This window comes from Planococcus citri, chromosome 1, assembly GCF_950023065.1.
Source record: "Planococcus citri chromosome 1, ihPlaCitr1.1, whole genome shotgun sequence".
Classification (NCBI taxonomy): Eukaryota; Metazoa; Arthropoda; class Insecta; order Hemiptera; family Pseudococcidae; genus Planococcus; species Planococcus citri.
In genome coordinates, this window is record NC_088677.1 from 38,731,286 (window position 1) to 38,749,920 (window position 18,635).

At 33.0% G+C, this 18,635-nt stretch overlaps 2 protein-coding genes across 5 annotated transcripts in view; both read right to left on the reverse strand.

Annotated features, from left to right (window-relative positions):
* Positions 1-3,371: 3,371 nt before the first annotated feature.
* Positions 3,372-6,308, reverse strand: LOC135831838 (uncharacterized). The gene is made up of 6 exons (XM_065344637.1): positions 5,035-6,308; positions 4,740-4,814; positions 4,456-4,618; positions 4,253-4,359; positions 3,993-4,155; positions 3,372-3,892 (listed from the first exon to the last, which is right to left on the reverse strand). The coding sequence occupies exons 2-6, from the start codon at positions 4,752-4,754 to the stop codon at positions 3,408-3,410; spliced, it is 933 nt and encodes a 310-aa protein (XP_065200709.1). The 5' UTR covers positions 4,755-4,814; positions 5,035-6,308; the 3' UTR covers positions 3,372-3,407.
* A 43-nt stretch (positions 6,309-6,351) lies between these two features.
* The window catches only part of LOC135831834 (metabotropic glutamate receptor 3-like), a 111,573-nt gene continuing 99,289 nt past the window's right edge, over positions 6,352-18,635 (reverse strand). For all 4 annotated transcript variants that reach the window (XM_065344630.1, XM_065344629.1, XM_065344633.1 and 1 more), the window contains 13 exons: positions 14,499-15,855; positions 13,956-14,098; positions 12,940-13,110; positions 12,606-12,750; positions 10,484-10,732; positions 10,060-10,344; positions 9,761-9,910; positions 9,048-9,181; positions 8,645-8,967; positions 8,390-8,540; positions 8,077-8,299; positions 7,843-7,991; positions 6,352-7,710 (listed from right to left, as the gene is read on the reverse strand). In XM_065344630.1, coding sequence (XP_065200702.1) covers positions 6,847-7,710; positions 7,843-7,991; positions 8,077-8,299; positions 8,390-8,540; positions 8,645-8,967; positions 9,048-9,181; positions 9,761-9,910; positions 10,060-10,344; positions 10,484-10,732; positions 12,606-12,750; positions 12,940-13,110; positions 13,956-14,098; positions 14,499-15,801 — 4,290 coding nt within the window. In that variant the 5' untranslated portion in view covers positions 15,802-15,855 and the 3' untranslated portion in view covers positions 6,352-6,846. The remainder of the gene's footprint in view (positions 7,711-7,842; positions 7,992-8,076; positions 8,300-8,389; positions 8,541-8,644; positions 8,968-9,047; positions 9,182-9,760; positions 9,911-10,059; positions 10,345-10,483; positions 10,733-12,605; positions 12,751-12,939; positions 13,111-13,955; positions 14,099-14,498; positions 15,856-18,635) is intronic.

Sequence of the window (18,635 nt, forward strand, 5' to 3'; positions counted from 1 at the left end):
GAAATAGCATCTAAAAATCGCGTTTTTTTTTTTGCACTCGGAATGCGTAACAGCCGTTCATTTAGTGATTTGATTTTCATTTTTCAAACTGAAACTGTAAACAGTGTAAACTGTTTTTACTTTTTTTAGTTTTTTTCATCAACCATCAGCTTCATCTTCATTCATCTGCGATCTTTTAGTCTTTTACGTGACAATTAATTTTTCTGAATCAAAATTAAAGGCGATAAAATTGATCAACTAAAAAATTCTCCACTTCGAGGACTTCTTATAGGGTACTTATGATTTCGTGAAACTGAAAACCCTCCAATGTAGGTAGATATATTTTTTATTTTCGATATATTGCTTCTTTACAAAGTCACCTATCACACTTGTCAGTAAATATAAGTCTGGATTTTGTAGGGGTCAACTTTAAAAATTGAGATTACTCAAGTCAGAAATCAGAATTTGAGCCTCCAGCAAATTTTTGAAACCCGAAATCCCCACAAAATTTTATCAAATGGAGTTGGAAAGCCAAAATTCATTCTGCAAACTAATTTCGAATTTTCGATACGACACGAATTCGACTGCAGGTGGATTTCAAGTCGTTTCGGAGCCTCCAGCGACTTTTTGAAAATTACTGGCAATTTCAGGAAAGCCAAAATTTATTCTGCAAATACGCAACAGAGTCGACTGCTGCCTCCAGCATTTTGGACTCGCACGAAATTTTTTAAACCGTACAAAGGTAGATTAAAAGATCAAGCAAAAATTCCACCTGTCAAAATTTCAAGTGCTAAAGTGCCTTTTTCGATTTTTGTTGAATTGTTGAAAATCAAATTTAGGTCAAAAATCAGGAAAAAAATCAACAGTTTACCAAATTGACCAAGACAACTGAAATTTGGGATATACCCTATTTTTGACACGCCAAATCGATTGGAAACTGCTTCAACCCGTTTTGAGCAGTTCTCGAGCCACCAGCAGGTTTTTGAAACCCGAAATTCCCACAAAATTTCACGAAATGGAGGTGGAAAACCGAAATTCATTCTGCAAACTAATTTCAATACGCAACGATGTCGACTGCTGGTGGATTTCAAGCCGTTTTGGAGTCTCCAGCGACTTTTTGAAAAGTTGTACGGCGTTTTTTGGAAAATTGAAATTTCCACAGAGTAGCTGGAAGCTTCAAAACATTTGAAACCACCATACAGTCGACTTCATATCGTGTTGAAATTAGTTTGCGAAGTGAATTTCAGCTTAGCTTGCTAACTCCATTTGATAAGATATCGTGGGAATTTCAAGTTTCAAAAATCTGGTGACTCCAGTAATTTTCAAAAAGTCGCTGGAGGCTCCAAAACAGCTTGAAATCCACCTGCAGTCGACTTCGTAACTTGAAGGCTCCAGAACTGCTCAAAACGATTTGAAACAGTTTCCAATCGATTTGGCGTGTCGAAAATAGGGCATATCCCAAATTTCAGCTTTCTTGGTCAATTTGGTAAAATTTTGATTTTCCTCCTCATTTTTGGCCTCAATTTGATTTTCAAAAATTCACCAAAAATCGAAAAAGGCACTTAAGCATTTGAAATTTTGACAGGTGATAAATTTTTGCCTTATCTTTCGATCTACTATTGTAAGGTTTAGAAAATATCGACTCTGTCCAATTATTCTAAAATCAATGTATCCAATCACATCGGCTTGCATTTTCAATGTATGTGTACTAGAATGGTTGATTTTTATTTTTTTTTTAAATGATGATTCGGGATTATCATGAAAAAGATTGATCATTTCCTAAAATTTTGCACTTTTCCTTTTTTACACGACAAATCTTTGAAATATGACCATTTTCGCCGAAATAGTGAACAAAGTGACTTGCAAGTGAAATTAGTGACTGAGTCACTTTTCAAGCGATCGAATTTCACGCCTGCAAGATGCTTCTAAAAGCAAAAAAACCCGTCAAACTAGATAAAAAAATCAATTTGAAAAAAAGAATGACATCCCCAAAAAATGCTTTAAAAGCAAAAAAATCGTCAAGTTGAAAAAAAACATAGATGCTGCGCGAAAAAAGTTTTTAAAAAATACGTGATATCAAAAAAAAAAAAGACCGCCAAGACTGATCAAAAAATGTTCATAACTTTCACACAGGTCACACAGGTTGTAAGACGAAACTTCCAACGATTTCTAGGAAGAATGTGTTTTTTCTGCAAGATGAAGCATCCTTAAGGTAGGCAAGCGTGCTTTTCATTTTGCTCACATTCTTCAACGTCAATATGAAACTGCGCTTTGTATACATCCACATGAATTTTTCTCTAGAAGAACGTAACGACTGCTGCAAAGAAGATCTACGAGGAAGTAAATTGAAAATAAACATTTGTGAATAATAATAATAATTAAGTATATAAAAATGCCATGCTCGTCCGATTCACTATCTACTGTTGGCCTTGTTTATTTTTCATCGTCTACAAAGATCTGTATATGTGTTTTCGAAAAGCTAGTAGTTTGACCAAAAAGTTCAGTTCTTCTCATCCTGATTGAAAGTAATAAGGAACACCATCAATACTCGTCCGATGCGTCATCTACCGCTAGCCTCGTTCATTTTTCATCATCTCCGGAGATATATACGTATAATCACAACTAGAATAGCAAGAGTTATTACCTATCTGATTGCGTAAATACTCAACTACCGGTAATAAGTTGAACAAAAAATTGATCATACATTGAAGTAAACTGTACTATTGAATGTTTCTTGTCTTGTTCGTTCTTCGTTCATCAGTTTTTCTTGCTAACCTGAAAGAATTTTTCACACAAAGTACAACTAGCCAGAATAATAAGAGATTATAATATTCAGTTACATTACATAAATAAAATACTACCCGTAATAAGATAATTCCAACTGGTGTTTCTAATTGAATTATCATCGCCAGTCAGTAAACTAAAATCAGGAAGGAATAATTCTCATCATGATGAATCGCATAATCGAATCGATACAATAGCAAATTTTATCGCGTTTCATTATTGCTCATAAAGTTATTTTCAATTTCATCATAATTTTTTTTTTTTAATTATCAAAACACTGAAAGTAGTGAAAGTGAGTAATTACTGACAAGAGCGATGATTGGCGAACGGATGCGTCAGAAAAAGAATAATTTAAGCAATTTTATATTGCGATTTGTTACGCATCCAGCGTTCAAAAAGAAAAATCGCCTAAAGATCAGAATCAGACAATGAGCAAAATCTTCGTACAATTCCGTTTAAATCCGTATTTATTCGATAAATTTGAACAACTTTAAATTATAAAACTGACAGGATAAACAGGATAAAAAATAAAAATTAAAAAAATGAATAATTTGTAATTAAAAATTATTGACTCTTGTAGTCGAGAGTAGACTAGTCGTTAAACAAAAACAACTTGAACAGAAACTTGAAAAAAGTACTTCTTTTCACGCAAATCGCTTAAATTTGCGTTTCACATCAATACCAATACGTCCAGTTTCATCACTTCCTGTTTCTTTTATTTTAACAGCATTTAAACATGGTCCCACTGTGGATGGATTTTTCTTCTTTTTGTTCCTCCTCTTCGTTTTCATCTTCTTCGCGGATATGCCATCAGCACAATTTTCGTTGTAGCACGTCTTGTTGCTGTCACAATATACTCGTAGGTGGCCACTGGATGATTTTGATCTCAGATTTTTTTTTTCCTTCTTCGTGTTTTTGGACGCGATGGCGCAGTTTCGGTGGTTGGCATTTTCCGGAAGTGGCCCTACTCTTGAATTTGTTTGAAGCATTTTAATCACTATGCCAAAACATAGACTCGACGTATGCATACAATTAAAATTTTTGTTTTTCAAATATGATACAACTACATATTCTGGCACCGTAAACTTTTCTAATTCATCGAAAATCACCCAACTTAAATTCTCCATATCTGTAACAATTTTAACGAGAATTATAGATTCAAATTCAAACACATTATCTACAAATATATTTTCACTGGAATTTTCAAAACGGCAAGTACGCCCACTTACTTATACTACGCCTTCTAAACAACTCTAATATTTCTCCAGGATTTCCCAGCAGAATACTCCACTGCTGAGGGTCTTTTCCGATTGAACCTTTATCAACTCTTAAAACAGAGCTTTTTTTTAGTTCCATATGCTTAGTTAAACACTCGATGGTAGTTTCTGTCATCTATAACAAAACAGTAAGATGTAATGACTTTGCGAAGGCAACCAGACAAGCTACCATCAAATGAGCCCATTAAGAAAATATAAAATGCAACGTATACTTTTAGAAATTTTTCCGACTTTCCAAAAATAACAGCCTGACATTCCCCTCTTGACAAATCTACCATCTCAATGATTGAAGTACAATAAATAAGTACTTTTTCTTGATCTGCATGTGAAGATACATTCCAAAAAATGTTCAACATAGATTATTCAAACATTCAAGATGAGTTGTAATTACGATCAGTGATATATCAGTACATACCGGAAATTGAATCAAAAGGAATCAAACAATGATTCGTTTCCCTTTTGAGTATGGCTGGGTAGATAATTGATCCCAATTTATTTTCGTATCCCATATCTACAATTCCTCTAAGTAGAGCTTGCTTCAAACTTTTAACTTTAGCTGCGTCGGCTGCTCCTTCGATCTAATTAGGTATTCATTGAGAGAAATAAATTCATTACTAAATGTACATAAAATCGATGCATAAAATACCAATTCCAACCATATACCTAGGTGAAATTATTTACTAATACAGGTTTACTCACTTGCATGTATGCCATCTTAGCGATGCAACCAAAATAAGAATAATCAGCGATTGACCGATTGTAGCAGATTAGTTACTGAAACATATAACAATAAAGTTGAATAGGTACGTTTAGAATCACAGCTAGGTGCATACATTCGTGTAAGGCACCACACATAGGTAAGAATTATTCTGAACAAAAGAATAATGTTCCTAAAGAATAGAACTGACAGCACACGTGCGAATTTTTCATCTCACTAGAAACGAAAGTAGTTAAGTATATGGAATTGGAAACGACAATACGTAAAATAACTTACATTCGCAGTGATGACCACGACCACGTTGTTATTAATCAAGAAGCTGCGAATCTGCAATAATTGGGAATGGATGCAAAATACTTTGAGGTAGATTCTTCTTATCAATAGTCAATACAAAACAATAAACGCTACAAAACACAATTCAACAGCTGAACTAGCTGAACAAGCAACAAACTAATCAAATTAATCTGAAATTGATGATTAACGTCAGGGTACCATAATGTTTAGTAACCACGAGGACGTAAGCAAATACTAGAATTCTAGATGTTTCACACTGAATAAAGCACACAAGGCAGGACACGATTTAAAAATCATTGAAATTGTTCAAAAATATTCTCAATTAAAAAATGTATAGTTATTTCTTTGTAACAACTTATATAGTTAGGTGCTATCGTATCGCATTTTATTATTTTCAACCAAAGTCTGGAAAAACACATGACTAGACGTCGAGTACGTCGAGAAGCTGCACTGGCACCGCGCCGTACTCTGAAAAAGAAACTTCGATAACTGATAACCCAATACTGCTGAATAAGTTGCCTACCTAGACAGTGATAGGAGCAAAATGATCGATCTACGAGTAGAAAAACATCAAAAAGAAGTTCATTTTTTAAAGTACTCACTCGTATATTCGGTTTGTTACAAAAGTAGGTACCAATTGATAAGTATCAAGTACTTACGTCGTTTTGCAGCTATCCTAATCATTTTTCTTTTTGATTGAAAAAAAAATTCAACGTACGTACATATAGGTATCTCTTTCATTTGCAAACTATAACTACACAAGAACTTCCTTCTTAGAATGATGTTTGTTCATTTTAAAAGCAGGCTACCCGGTATACATTTCTCTAATTAAAAATATCCCTCGTTTGAATCTTTTCGAAGGAGCACGTGCCCATCGGAAATTTTTTAATACCTAGGTCACAGGTACCAGTTTGATTACAGCTCGAATGCATTTAATTCGGCTTTGAAATGCATGCGTAGATTAGGTAAATGTACTTAGTATGCACGTAATAATGTCAATAGGTGTGTAAGAAATGAATATACCTATGTATGCACATAATTATGTAGGTATGTATCTAAAAATGGTTTGAGTGATTAGACGCGGATGTTGGTGAGAAGAAAATGCAGAATTTCCGAAAGTTGAGCCTTCATTGCTAATGTACAGAAACAGATATTATTCAATGTAAGAATTTTATTTTAAGCCAGAATCATGGGAAAAATTGAATTTTGAAGTTGATAAATAAAGATTCATAATATGCCAGGGTTTGAGCTTTTTCCTCCGCAAGTAATCTTTCTGTGGTCATAATATTTCAACAAATATAAAATGACGTATATTTTAATAACAAATATTTTGGTCAATTCATAAATCCATATAACAACGATAAAAATACATATAAAATACATAGGAAAACATAACAATAACACACATTTTGAGATAGGAAAGTGACTTGCAAAGTTGTGAGTTTGTAACAAATGCATTAATTTGATTACATTAAAAAAATGCGCATGAGATTTAAAATATAAAACGCACGGGTACTTTTAAGTAGGTACATACAGTTTAAAATTAGAAAGGCAGTTGACTTACAGATGGTCAAGTCCATACGACCTCACACTTATACTGTGTAATTACTTACGTCGGTAAGTGAGTTCAGATCTATAGCATTGAATTTTGATATGACGAAATTTGATTAGGTACCTAATTACCAAGGTAGGTATACTTATCACTGGATCATTAAAAAAATTATGATTCTCCATTCATATAATCGGCCAAAATTTAATTGAGATGGAATTTTGTTTGTGGCTGTAAATCGAGTTTTACTTAATAGGGTTCATATATTGTAATTTCGTCGTACTTATACTTTCCGCACAAGCTACCACTTTAAAATAAACTATGTCAGAATCTGGATGGGAATCGTGTTTTTTTGTATGAGTACGGCCGTTATTCTCTGGAGTGCTTAAATCGTTAATTTCCTCGTCATCTAATATTCCGTAGTCTTGGGCATCTTCCTCTGTCGGTTTTTCTTGAACAAACATTTCATGAACACTTTCATCAGAAGAGAATTTTTCATTGCTATTGCATTTTTTATTGTTTTTTTCATCAATTTCTTCAAGGGAATCGACTTCTGCTTTTTGATTTGATTTTGTAGTTGAAGAATTGGAATTGTGTGTTTCTTTATTATTGATACTTTCGTAGGAAGATGATTGTGATTCTCTACTATTCGAGTTATTATCGTGTAGGCCTACTTCAATACGCGGTAATTTGGATTCACTCGCATGTTGCGTTATACTTATATCACAATGAGCTATACATGAACTCGGATTTTCTTCTTGGAAAACAGCAATGTCATTAATATGACTAAGAGACAATGTTCTCTTTTTTGGCCTAAATGATACACTTTTTGATATTTTTGAATTTAAAAATGGCTCTGAAACTTGAACACTGATTTCTCTTCGATTATGTGGGTTATCGACGGGCGTAAAAATATGGACGCTGGAGTCATCTCGTTCGACAACGTGATTGTAAGAGCATTCTCCAGAAAATTCATTTATCATTAACTGAGATATGGTTTCTCTTTGCTGGGAGTCGTCATTTTGCGAAGATTTCATTGTGTGATTGGCACGAGAAGCTCGAAGGTATTCTCTGGTATTCAGTTGCGGACGGAATAATATGATGAACATCTGTTGAAAAATGGAATTGCTTAATCAAATAACGTATAGGTAGGTAATTTCTTAAATTCAACTTCAACATTAGGAAAAAAGTTTTTCATCGGATCGGTAATGTTTTCTTTACTAATAAGCAGATAAACTTACAGATCTGTAGAATAGCGCAAAGACAATTACAATTCCATTGAAATTGGTAACGAGAGCGACGACATTTTCTCGGAGAAGTATGTCTGATGTCATAAAATGCATTATCAGCATCGCGATCCAGGAAATAATTGTGAATCTAATACTAAAAACTACATAGTAAAACAAAATTTTGAAAAATAAGAATGAAAAATAATGAAGGATTAATGAAAGAAATAATAAGTATTTGATTCTTACATATTTGAGGAGAATCGTTGAAGATTTTAGGTGTATTGGTTATTTTTTTAGTTCGCGAGTAACAAAGTATAATACTCGTTAATGGAAATAAATAAGCTATGAAGTATCCTATTTCTAATGTAGTGAAAGCTGAACACAATTTTATTTTGGTATCTTTATCACGAAAATGGAAGGTCACTTTTCTGGGATCTATGAAGTAAGTCCATATGACAGATTTTATTTTCTGAAAAAAAAAGAAAAAAAAATGGTCACACTTAAACTTGCCTACAGTGAGTTAATAATTTATACAACCTACGTGGAATTATGAAGTTACCTGAATACAACATAATCCCAAAACCAATAAAATAAACGCTGAGCTATTCATATTTTTATAATGAGAAGACAAATCGAAAATACGAACTATTCGATATGACTTCCAGAATAATGTTCCATAAATCAATACATATCCAATTCCACTAAAATAGCTGAAATCAGCAGAAATAAAAAAATAAGTATTAGGTAGGGAGACATATTTTTACGATAAAGAACGAGAAAATTACATTTATAAAAATGAAAATTAAGTACCTACCTTTGCATTGAGCAAACAACTTCATCTGGATCTAATAAAAAGGAATATGCGTTGGCGTGTAAGAACAATGCGCCCACTAATACCAATACTTGAGCTTCTCTCGAAGATGCTCTTACAATAGCAGTATTGAAATTACACATATAAACCGTTATAGTGGTCACAACATTGAAAAACCCAAAGGCTGTGCTGCTAATTATGGATAGCTTATAAAATTCGTTTCTAACATGAACTGCTTCCAAATCAATACACGATTTCTGATCTTTATCTGGTTTTGTGCCTAGTTTACATCGTTTGCATTCCGTTTCATCCGATGGTAACACAACCTGAAAAAGGTGACACATTCATTTGAAAAAAAAGAAAAGAAAAAAAGAAAAAAGAAAATTAATAAGTATCTAAAAATTACTTCATATTTTGAACAAGCGTTGCATTTCCAACAACATTTATCTCCGTTTATGTACTTCTTTACTTCTCCTTTTTTGCAAACTTCGCTGCAGGAAGATGCTGGCATTTCCGTTTCATTAATTTTAAATTGTAGTTCTAAAAATTATCAGCTAGCATTAGAATCTTTATTTAGTTTTGTTAAACAAGAAAATATAATGAAAAAACTTATAATTTTATATGTGAAAGTCTTAGATACTCGTAGTTTCTATCATCTAATTACTTTCCCAAACAAAGCGAATATTATTCGAAATCTGCATAATATGTGAATAGGTAAGCCGATTCTGAAAATTGAAGGGGCTAAAAAAGATACATATCTACATATTACTAAGAAAGGAACTTTTTGAAGGTGAAACAGACTCTTCTCACGGAAACACATAACTCAGTAGTTTTTTCATGAAATGAACTAGCAATTTTTTTCAAAACAATACAGCGCGGCGACTATTTTTGAAGTTTTTAATAAATATGAAAACTTCCATGCAAATTATCGAAAAAAAAAACAAGCAAACAAACAAAAAAGACTGGATTGCTAAAAATTGTACAAATAGGTAATCATTTCTTGTTACATTTGAATTAAACTTATTTAAGAAAATTAAATCATAAAAAATCTGTTAAATGAAAAAAAAAACACAAACGAACAAATAACAGCGAATATTTCATTGTATATCAGTTCATCACCTTCTAAATTCAGGATTAATTCTCCATTTTCGTAATTTCCAACTTTTATCCATTTAAATACCCGAGGGGAAGTCTGTTTGTAATGAACAATGTTATAACGAGCAGGTCCATCACAATTTTCATCAAATTGAAATTCATCGCCAGAAAAATCTAAAGTATGCATAAAACAGAACATGATATTACCTATAGAAATATGTAGGTAGTTTAAAAGGAAAAAAACATGCACATATAGGTGAGCACAAAAAATATCTGATATTTGACAGGAAAATAATATTTTGCGTCGAGCTAACAGCACTTACCAGTGAAATTAACTTTTTTAATGTACTCCAAAAATAGCGACCCTCTACTTTTCCACATCTTGTCACAAACTCCTTTTACATTCTTTCCGCATAGATCTGCATGCATGCTGATTAAAGCATGACAAAATCCGCACGTGGCTTGGTGCACAAATTGCAACTGATTCTCAATTTCAACGCTATTGACTTCGAGGTATAAATTAGAATGACATGATTTCTTAAAATTAACGTTAAAAGGCGTAACTGGTACAAATGGCAATCGACATTCGAAACGACTTTCCCAGTATTCTGAAAAGAAAATATCAAACCAGGATATGGATATGAGAACACGGCGCCAGTTATACATATGCCTACTTGCTTATCTAAGTACCTATATCAATTCGTAATAGATAGGTACCTACCTAACGAAATGCTAATTTAAACTTACCAGCAAAATATGGATTGGTGTGTTCTTCATAAGAACGTTTGAAAAAATAATCTGAAAAACCTTTAACAGGTTTAGCCTGTGGTTGGACAGAAATCGTACCTTCTACGACTTCTTCGTTTCCATCAGAAACTAAATCTCTAGCACTCCAGCCATCCGATCCAATCCATGAAAATCTATTCGTTATATTTAAACGCTTCACAGCTCTCATTATTCCGGCTACTTCTTGATCCGAAGCAAAAACGATTACTCCTATATGCAAAGCAAAAAAAACGTATCACAGAGGGCCGAAGAACTTATGATATGAACTCTAATAATTAGTATTCTTATTCCAACTTTGAAACTTCATAAAGCAGCACGAGAACACAATTCCGCTATTTTTTGTCGGATTTTCTGTTCATAAATGAAAGTTGAAATTTGAGCTGGTGCTCGACCCAATTTTAAGAAAGGGTAGTAATACTAGTACTTAATGCATTTCATTCACATACTTACTTAATGGCATTTCGAGACTACAACTACATTTAGGTTATATCTTTTAACCAAAATTCGAGTCGTCCTTTTCTGACCTAGCTATACAAATGAACTGATTAATGTCATACTCGGCTAGCAAAAATGAAGAGGAAATTACATCGGAACCTCGGAACGAAATAACAGAGAGTTAAGCAATCGCGAATAATTATAGAGAAAAAAAATCAAAAATTACGAAAATGTCTGATTGAAGGCGTATGATAAGCAATACATCACATTTTAAAATGGAAAATGGAGGATTTTTAATTTAATAACCATCGAATCATATGAAATTTCATTTCTTTTGAGAAGGTTGACGCCAATTTCTAAACTTTCGAATAACATTTTGAGCAGAGTTTTTAAATGGTTTCAGAAACGGTTGTATTATGACAAAAATTTCATAAAAGAAAATTCGACTGTTTGTGAAAGCAGATCTATATTTCAACTCTTTTCTCCTTTATTTTATCTAGCTATAGCTGTACCTATTATTCCATAATGAATGCATAAGTCGGTCTATTACAGAATTAGGGATGACCCTAATTTTTTTGTTGTCTTTTCTACGCAAATATGAAATACGTATTAGCCATTTTGCGTTGAAATTAATACGCAGCCAGTATCACATCTCCTAATCTAAAATGTGACATTACGAGTAGGTAGGTATAAGTTACGAGTGTTTTAACCAAACTGTGCTAAAATACAATGTGGACTGTTTAAATACCTTATTTTTTATTTAATGTATAACTTAAGATGGCTTTAAAAGTGCTAAAAATGTCGATTTCTTGCGGCCGTGTAGTGTTTTTTTTGGATGTTTTCCAAAATGTAGAATTGCATCTCCTCCTTATTGAATTCAGAGTAAAATTCTGCTTGAAAATACATGTATAGGTACCTACATAGCTACATAACTTTGACTACGTCTCGTCTCATGTTGAACATTATACTGTCAACGATTTTATCAATTTATAGGTACAATAACGAGCAGAATTTGAACGATTTTTTTTTAATTCGAATAAAAATACAAACTTGATGCTTATTTTTAATTTTTTTTTCTGTATGCGCAAGGGATAACTTATCTACAAGTAAAACGTGCGTATGTTTTTAGGTAGGTAAGTACCTATTTCTTAAATTTTTTTAGTGGGCATGCATGTCTTGAACACTTTTTGGTAGAAAAATTGGACGGTACAGCCTAAGTAAATTGTTAATTTTTTTTAAATAAAAATGCCTAATAATAATTAGTAGGTACTTAATCATGCTACAAAAAAAAAAAAAAAAAAAAAAACTTTCAAGGAAGGAAAACGTTAAAATTCAAACGTACCTACATACGTCTCGCATAAAAAAATTAAAATCGAGGTGAAGTATACATGTATAAGCGCGATATTGCAAAAATAATCACCATCAAGTAGGTATACCTATAAAATATTTAACGATTCAAGAAAATTTTGTATTCATTTACTTAGATTTGACAGAATTACGTAGGTACCTAGGTATGCAAAAATTAGGCTATTGAATTACGAGTACATGGTATGTACCTATAGGTATAATTTTCTAAAAAAAAGTTTAATTATCCACATAGGCACTCCTACTTAAATTAGGTAATCAGATTTTAAATCATAAAATTTACCTCTAGCTAACGGTTTAGTCAACAGTTTTGCCACCACTTTATCATAAAAAGCTTCGTTTGGAACGCCTGAATCTTTCAATACTTTCTCTTTGATCGCTATGCAAATTTTACGTTCGTTCAAAACTTTTTCCAATTCTTCCAGTCCCTATAGTTTTAAATGCAATACAATAAATTACGTATAAGTCTATTTGTGAATCTACATAAGCTTTTGAAGGCCTGCATTTGAAGACGAATATCGCTTTTTTACTACACGTGCTTATGTTGTGCTTCAAAGTGAGACTTATTTCCTAAAAGCAAACTCGACTATAAAAAATATTGTGTATGATTTGTTTACCTTTATACCGTAATTCGATTCTTCATAAATCACAGACACGTAGGTCCATTTCAGTTGGTCTATTATCTTCGCTATCACTTGAACTTGATAATAATCCGAAGGTATCGTGCGACAGAAATAGTCGTATTTATGCTTATTACTCAATTCTGGACTGGTAGAAAATGGCGAAATCTCAACGATAAATTAATAATTCATTAGGTAATGGTAATAATTCTCGAAGCAGTACAAAAGTACCAGAATTTAATTATAGAACTAGGTATATACATAGTTACCTACGTAGTATGTACTGAAATTTTATTTTTTTTTCTTACGCTCCAAGAACTTATTTGAGTCAAATTCAAAATAGTTTATAAGTATAGGTAAGTGTACGAACGTCTCTCTCTAACTTATCTATTTTTATTTTTTTAAACCGAAAAATGATACCTATTGAGTAGATCTAACTCGAGACATTTAAAAACGATAACTGCTCCGATTTTGATCGGAAAACGCCCATCTGGCGATAGCACGTCAATAAGTCAAAGTTTCCTTTGCAATTAATTTTGAAAAAAAAAAAACTAAATTTATAAACGTACAAAAATATTTTATTTTAACTTTACTCTTGAATAATGGTTGCGCGTGTGTTTATAATGAACGAATAGGTAAGGTTCAGGTTGCAGATGTGAGAAATTCTTTCGGTCTATGCTATACTTCAGTTGGCACTAATCTCCAACTTCACTTCCATAACACCCCCCCCCTTCATTTCAAATGTGGCACTACTCGAAGTCCAAAAAAGGACTTCTCAGCCCTACAAGACATCAACTACATACAAAACGTTATTTCTTCGATGATGACGTGAATTATAAGTTAAGGTTATGAGATACCTATTCATCTGACCGAAATCGACTTTTCATAGACACTCCTTTTAAGTCAACGTTAAAAATTCGTTGAACACTACACGAAGATATGTAAATAGGTACCTAATTTAATAGGTACACCAAACGTACCTACTTATACGCGTATTATGACACAAAACTTACCATCGGTATTTTGAATAAACGCAGCAAATTCGATACTTGAATGGATGTTATACTGGAAGGGGCACCAACTACACCCCAAATCGGTTTTGTCACTTGCGAACATTGAGAATCATTTACACTGTTATCCAAATAATGTAAATTTGCTGTAAAACAGAGTAGATACATCATTTTAAGAAAAATTATCGAGTAGGTAGGTATAGGTGCCTAATAATTTTCAATTCTACACAAACGAATAATTGGGGAGACTAATGAAATACACATTATTTATACTTAGTTAAGAAAAAAAATTGTATTCAGATGCACTTTTTCATAATTTTATATTTAAGAAAGCACATTGTAATGAAAAAATGTAGAAGCACGTGATTCAAAAATGTACCATAATTATTCTTTCGTGACTAGATAATAATTGTATTTTTTTTCCTGCTCGCAAATATTTAGTTACCTATCTAAGTATATATAGAGTACCTAATTTGGTTCGGGAAGATATTCATTATAAATATTACCCACATAATAATAAGGGAGAGTATAATAATACTTACTCACCTTTAATGAAATCTAAAGCCATCTCCAATCCGTAAGTATCAGTGTCACAATCGTCCAGTATATGGGCACCTATTTTAAAAGGCATATGCGGATCTTTATTAATCATTTTCAAAGTATACAGCATTACTTCTAAAGCTTGCACCCCTCCTTGAGCCATTATGGGTCCGCATAATTTGTCCCCTTCGCCGCGCGAATGAACCATCATTAAACCGCCTATGATAACGTCGCCTTCGACCGAAACTACTCGTTTTATTGGCCATTTCATTATTATTTTTTCAGGGCTCGCGTATGGAGCGTTGAAAGATGAAGAAAAATTAACAGCATCACGTTTCACAAAATTTCCGGATACCGGAACAGCCGGGCTAATTGAATGAGAAATGATATTCGTATTTTTCTTCGGTACGTCGGCGTCTGCGGCGGCGGCGGCGGTCGTATCATTACCAGATGAATACAAAGTCGAATCGAAACTTTGAAAATGCGAAACCATCAGCAAATTGTAAGCATTCTCCGTGGTGACACCTACCACGTAACTGGTTGATGTATCTGTGGTATTCGTTACGGTGGAATTTTTCGAGCTCGCATTACCATCTTTAATTTTATATTCGAAAGAACGATGCTCTTTAGACAGATCAAATTGATCTCCATTTCGTGTCATATACGGTTTGAAATTTCCTTGTACGGTGGTTCTTTTGAATCGATTCTTAGAAAAACCAATTTTTCTTCCGTGTCCGTCGGATAGACTGTCAGTTTGTTGGGTTTTGTTTTTTAAAAATTGGTCGTTTCGTTTCATCACATACGAACGATCGATATTCATGGACTTTTTGTGCATATGTCGAAAATCGTGGTGGAACTTTTTTAAAAGTCGATTGCTTTTGGTTCGTTTTCGGTGAATAGGAACAATAGCAGATGCTTTTCGCTGCGTAATACTCGTGCCATGGTATAACCTATTTTTTTTATAATTTCGATGCATGAAATCGGACGTACTTTTCATGCTTTTAATGCGTTGTAATTTCTCTTTCGATTTCGTTTTACCGATAAAAAGCTGGCCGAAAAAATCCACAAAAGGAATCCTCGACTTTTTACTCGCATTGTACGTATTCGGAAATTCATCCGACCTACTATAAACACCGGTAAAGGGTGAAATTAAATACGACTCGTTCTTTATATCTTTTGTTTTTTCATCATACATCAAGTTGGAAATTCCAAAAGGCATTTTAGAGCTTGTTAATGTTACGAAAAAAATGTGATGAATTGTAAAAGCAATTACAATGACGAAAGGTTGGAAAATCTTTAAAATTTTCATTGTACGATGAACCCGGCGATGTTTTTAACGTTTCGTTCTCATCGAGCTATTCATCTGCGAACAGAAAAAATGCGAAAAAAAAAAGTTTTGAAAATAATTAATTTATTTTGATCATCTAGTCTAGAAAGTAATAAAATAGAAAGTTTGAAAATTTGTTCAAAGTCACGCGAGGTGAGTATTTGAAATATCGCATGCATATGTTAGAATAATAATAATAATTAACAGACATAAAAAAAAATACCTACCTACCATTTGCAAAGTCTAAAAAGCCACCTAAGCTAGGCCCATATAAGTATACCTACAGGTAAGTAAAATTACTCGTTTAATACGTGCGTTGGTCTTATTTATACCGCATATATTTTACTAAACTAAAGCTTTTCTTCAAACAACAATTAGTATTTTTCTTTTTTCTTAAGAAATAAAGTGGTTCGTAAATAAATGAAAATTACTTCGTTGTACATATTATAGATCTCTCGAGACACAAATATATTCTAGATGATAACTGTTGTTATTCGTAGCGGGAAAAAAATATAAATAAGACCAAGTATACTACACGAGGACTACACTATATATACAATATAAGGCCTATATACATTTCACGTCGTTGATGAATATCTAGAGGCATTTTCTTAAACATTAGGTATCCCATGCTTAACGTAATTGCGAAAGTATACGCGTAAAATGTACTACGAAAGTATAACAAACTCTCCGCTCGAATGGTATTTTCAACTTTAGTTAGGTATAAGTTTGGCCAGCCGATGTTCTTCCGCTCGGTTTTATTTTACAGATAGTCCGCAGCTATTTTATACAAATAGAACTGATTATTTTTTACAACGCCAATCTGGCTTTTTACGTTTTAGCGAATTTTATTTTTCCGGTTCAATTTTCGGCGGTATCCCGTTTAAATTGCATGTAAATACGAAAAAAAAGCTTTAAATAAACGAACTGCCTGATTGTTTCATTGTACGTGATGAGCGCGGAAATGCGTTTTGCGAGCATTATTGTTTAAAAATATGCTCACGACGAATACGTATCAGCAGTTTTTTTCCAAGACAATCTGAACATCGAGGACATGTACGATATCACTTTGTTTATGTTTGCGTATAGTTCGCAGCGTGTAACATGTTGAAACTATTGGAAACAAAATGTTTTAATATTAACCTCAACCCAGATTTTGAAGTGTTGACGATTTGTGGCTTGAGTGAAATTTAATAACATATTGCCGCGTTCGTTGCATGTATGTAGGTATTACACCATCACAAACTCCATATCATATGCAAGAGTGTAGTGCCTATGGCTTAAATTTAAACGTGGAAAATTTCACCTACTGTTACTCGAACGAAATGTTTCCAAAAACTTGCCTATCTAGAGAGTAGGTAGGTAGCTAGGTACCTACTGATTAGCTTTTAAAGTACTTTGACGAAAATCGGAAGCATTTAGGTTTTTGTTTGGTCTTCTGTTAGCATGTCGCAAGTATCTGTTAAGAGATAATTTGTTACCTATATTCGTGCTCGTTTACATCTTAAATGAGCTTCTCTCTATCTCCGTTGCTCTCAGGGTAAGGTAAGCTGAAGTTGTCGAAAGGAGAAACATAGGTACCTATATACGTATATAATACATTTTAAATGATATTATAATAATTCATCTAATTGTTAAATTCTGTTTAAAATATGGAGATGAGATTTCAGAGAGAGCAAAGAAACTTATCATTGATTTTTGCACCAGAAACCAAAATTTCATTCTGTGATTTTGATTTTTTTTTTAATGTTGTAAACAGATTTTGAACGAAATCAAAAATACAATTACAATACTCAAAATTTAAATGAAGCAATTAAAGCAAAAACCATGTAATATGTTTTATGGGTATAAAAAGCGAGGTAAGAAACAGGTCACGGTCGTTACTCGCTCTTCCTCCTTCTCCAGGTAAAGCAAATATAAAGTATTTTAATGTTAAAATACTTATTTGTTGAAAATATTTTCCAGCGAAGTGTTACTTGATTTTTTTTCTTCAATTTAATAGGTACCCAAATTCCACAAATTTTCAGTAAATTCTTCCTCTTGAAAATGTGAATAGGATGTTTTACGCTGAAATGGATGCGTAAATAATGACTAAATATTCTGAAGCTCATGTTAAAGAAATACGTAAAAAACACACAAGCGTTTTACCCAAGTAGCCAAACTATGCACGGACGTTGAAACGGAAAAGTTTTCAATTTTAAAAATTTTATAAAATTGGTACCTACTTTGATTTTTCCTCATAAAGTGGGAGACTCACCAGCACCACATATTTTTCACCGAGAGGGCTGAAAATTTCATTGCGTGATTTTTTTACCCGACGAAACAACACGAGGGGGGAGGGAGTTGTGAACCAAAAAAAAAAAATCAAAAAAACGTTTCCACTCAGCATAAATAAAAAATAATGGAGGCACACTAGAGTGGGTCGACTTCGAGTTCCTTGGGAAAATTGGAAGGGAGATATGATAAAAAGTTGTGGGAGGACCTCAAAAGACTGTAGTAAAAATTTTGGATCCCCAACTTGAACCATCACTTTTCTACCGGGGTTTCAAATTTTAAAATTTACATTAAAAATCAAAGAAAAATTTTTAAAAAAAGTCAAAGTCGACCAACCCTATAAGGTACGCTCAACTGTCTACATTATTGTAGAATACTTAATTAATTATGTACGAGCTTATAACCATATACTTATTTGAGCTCATTTAGGACCTTTATTATTCGATATTCATCAACAATTCATAATAATATGGGGAGGGGGGGGGGGGACTCGTACTAGCATTGACGTTACATCTCACCAATTCACCATAACGTCAATGCCC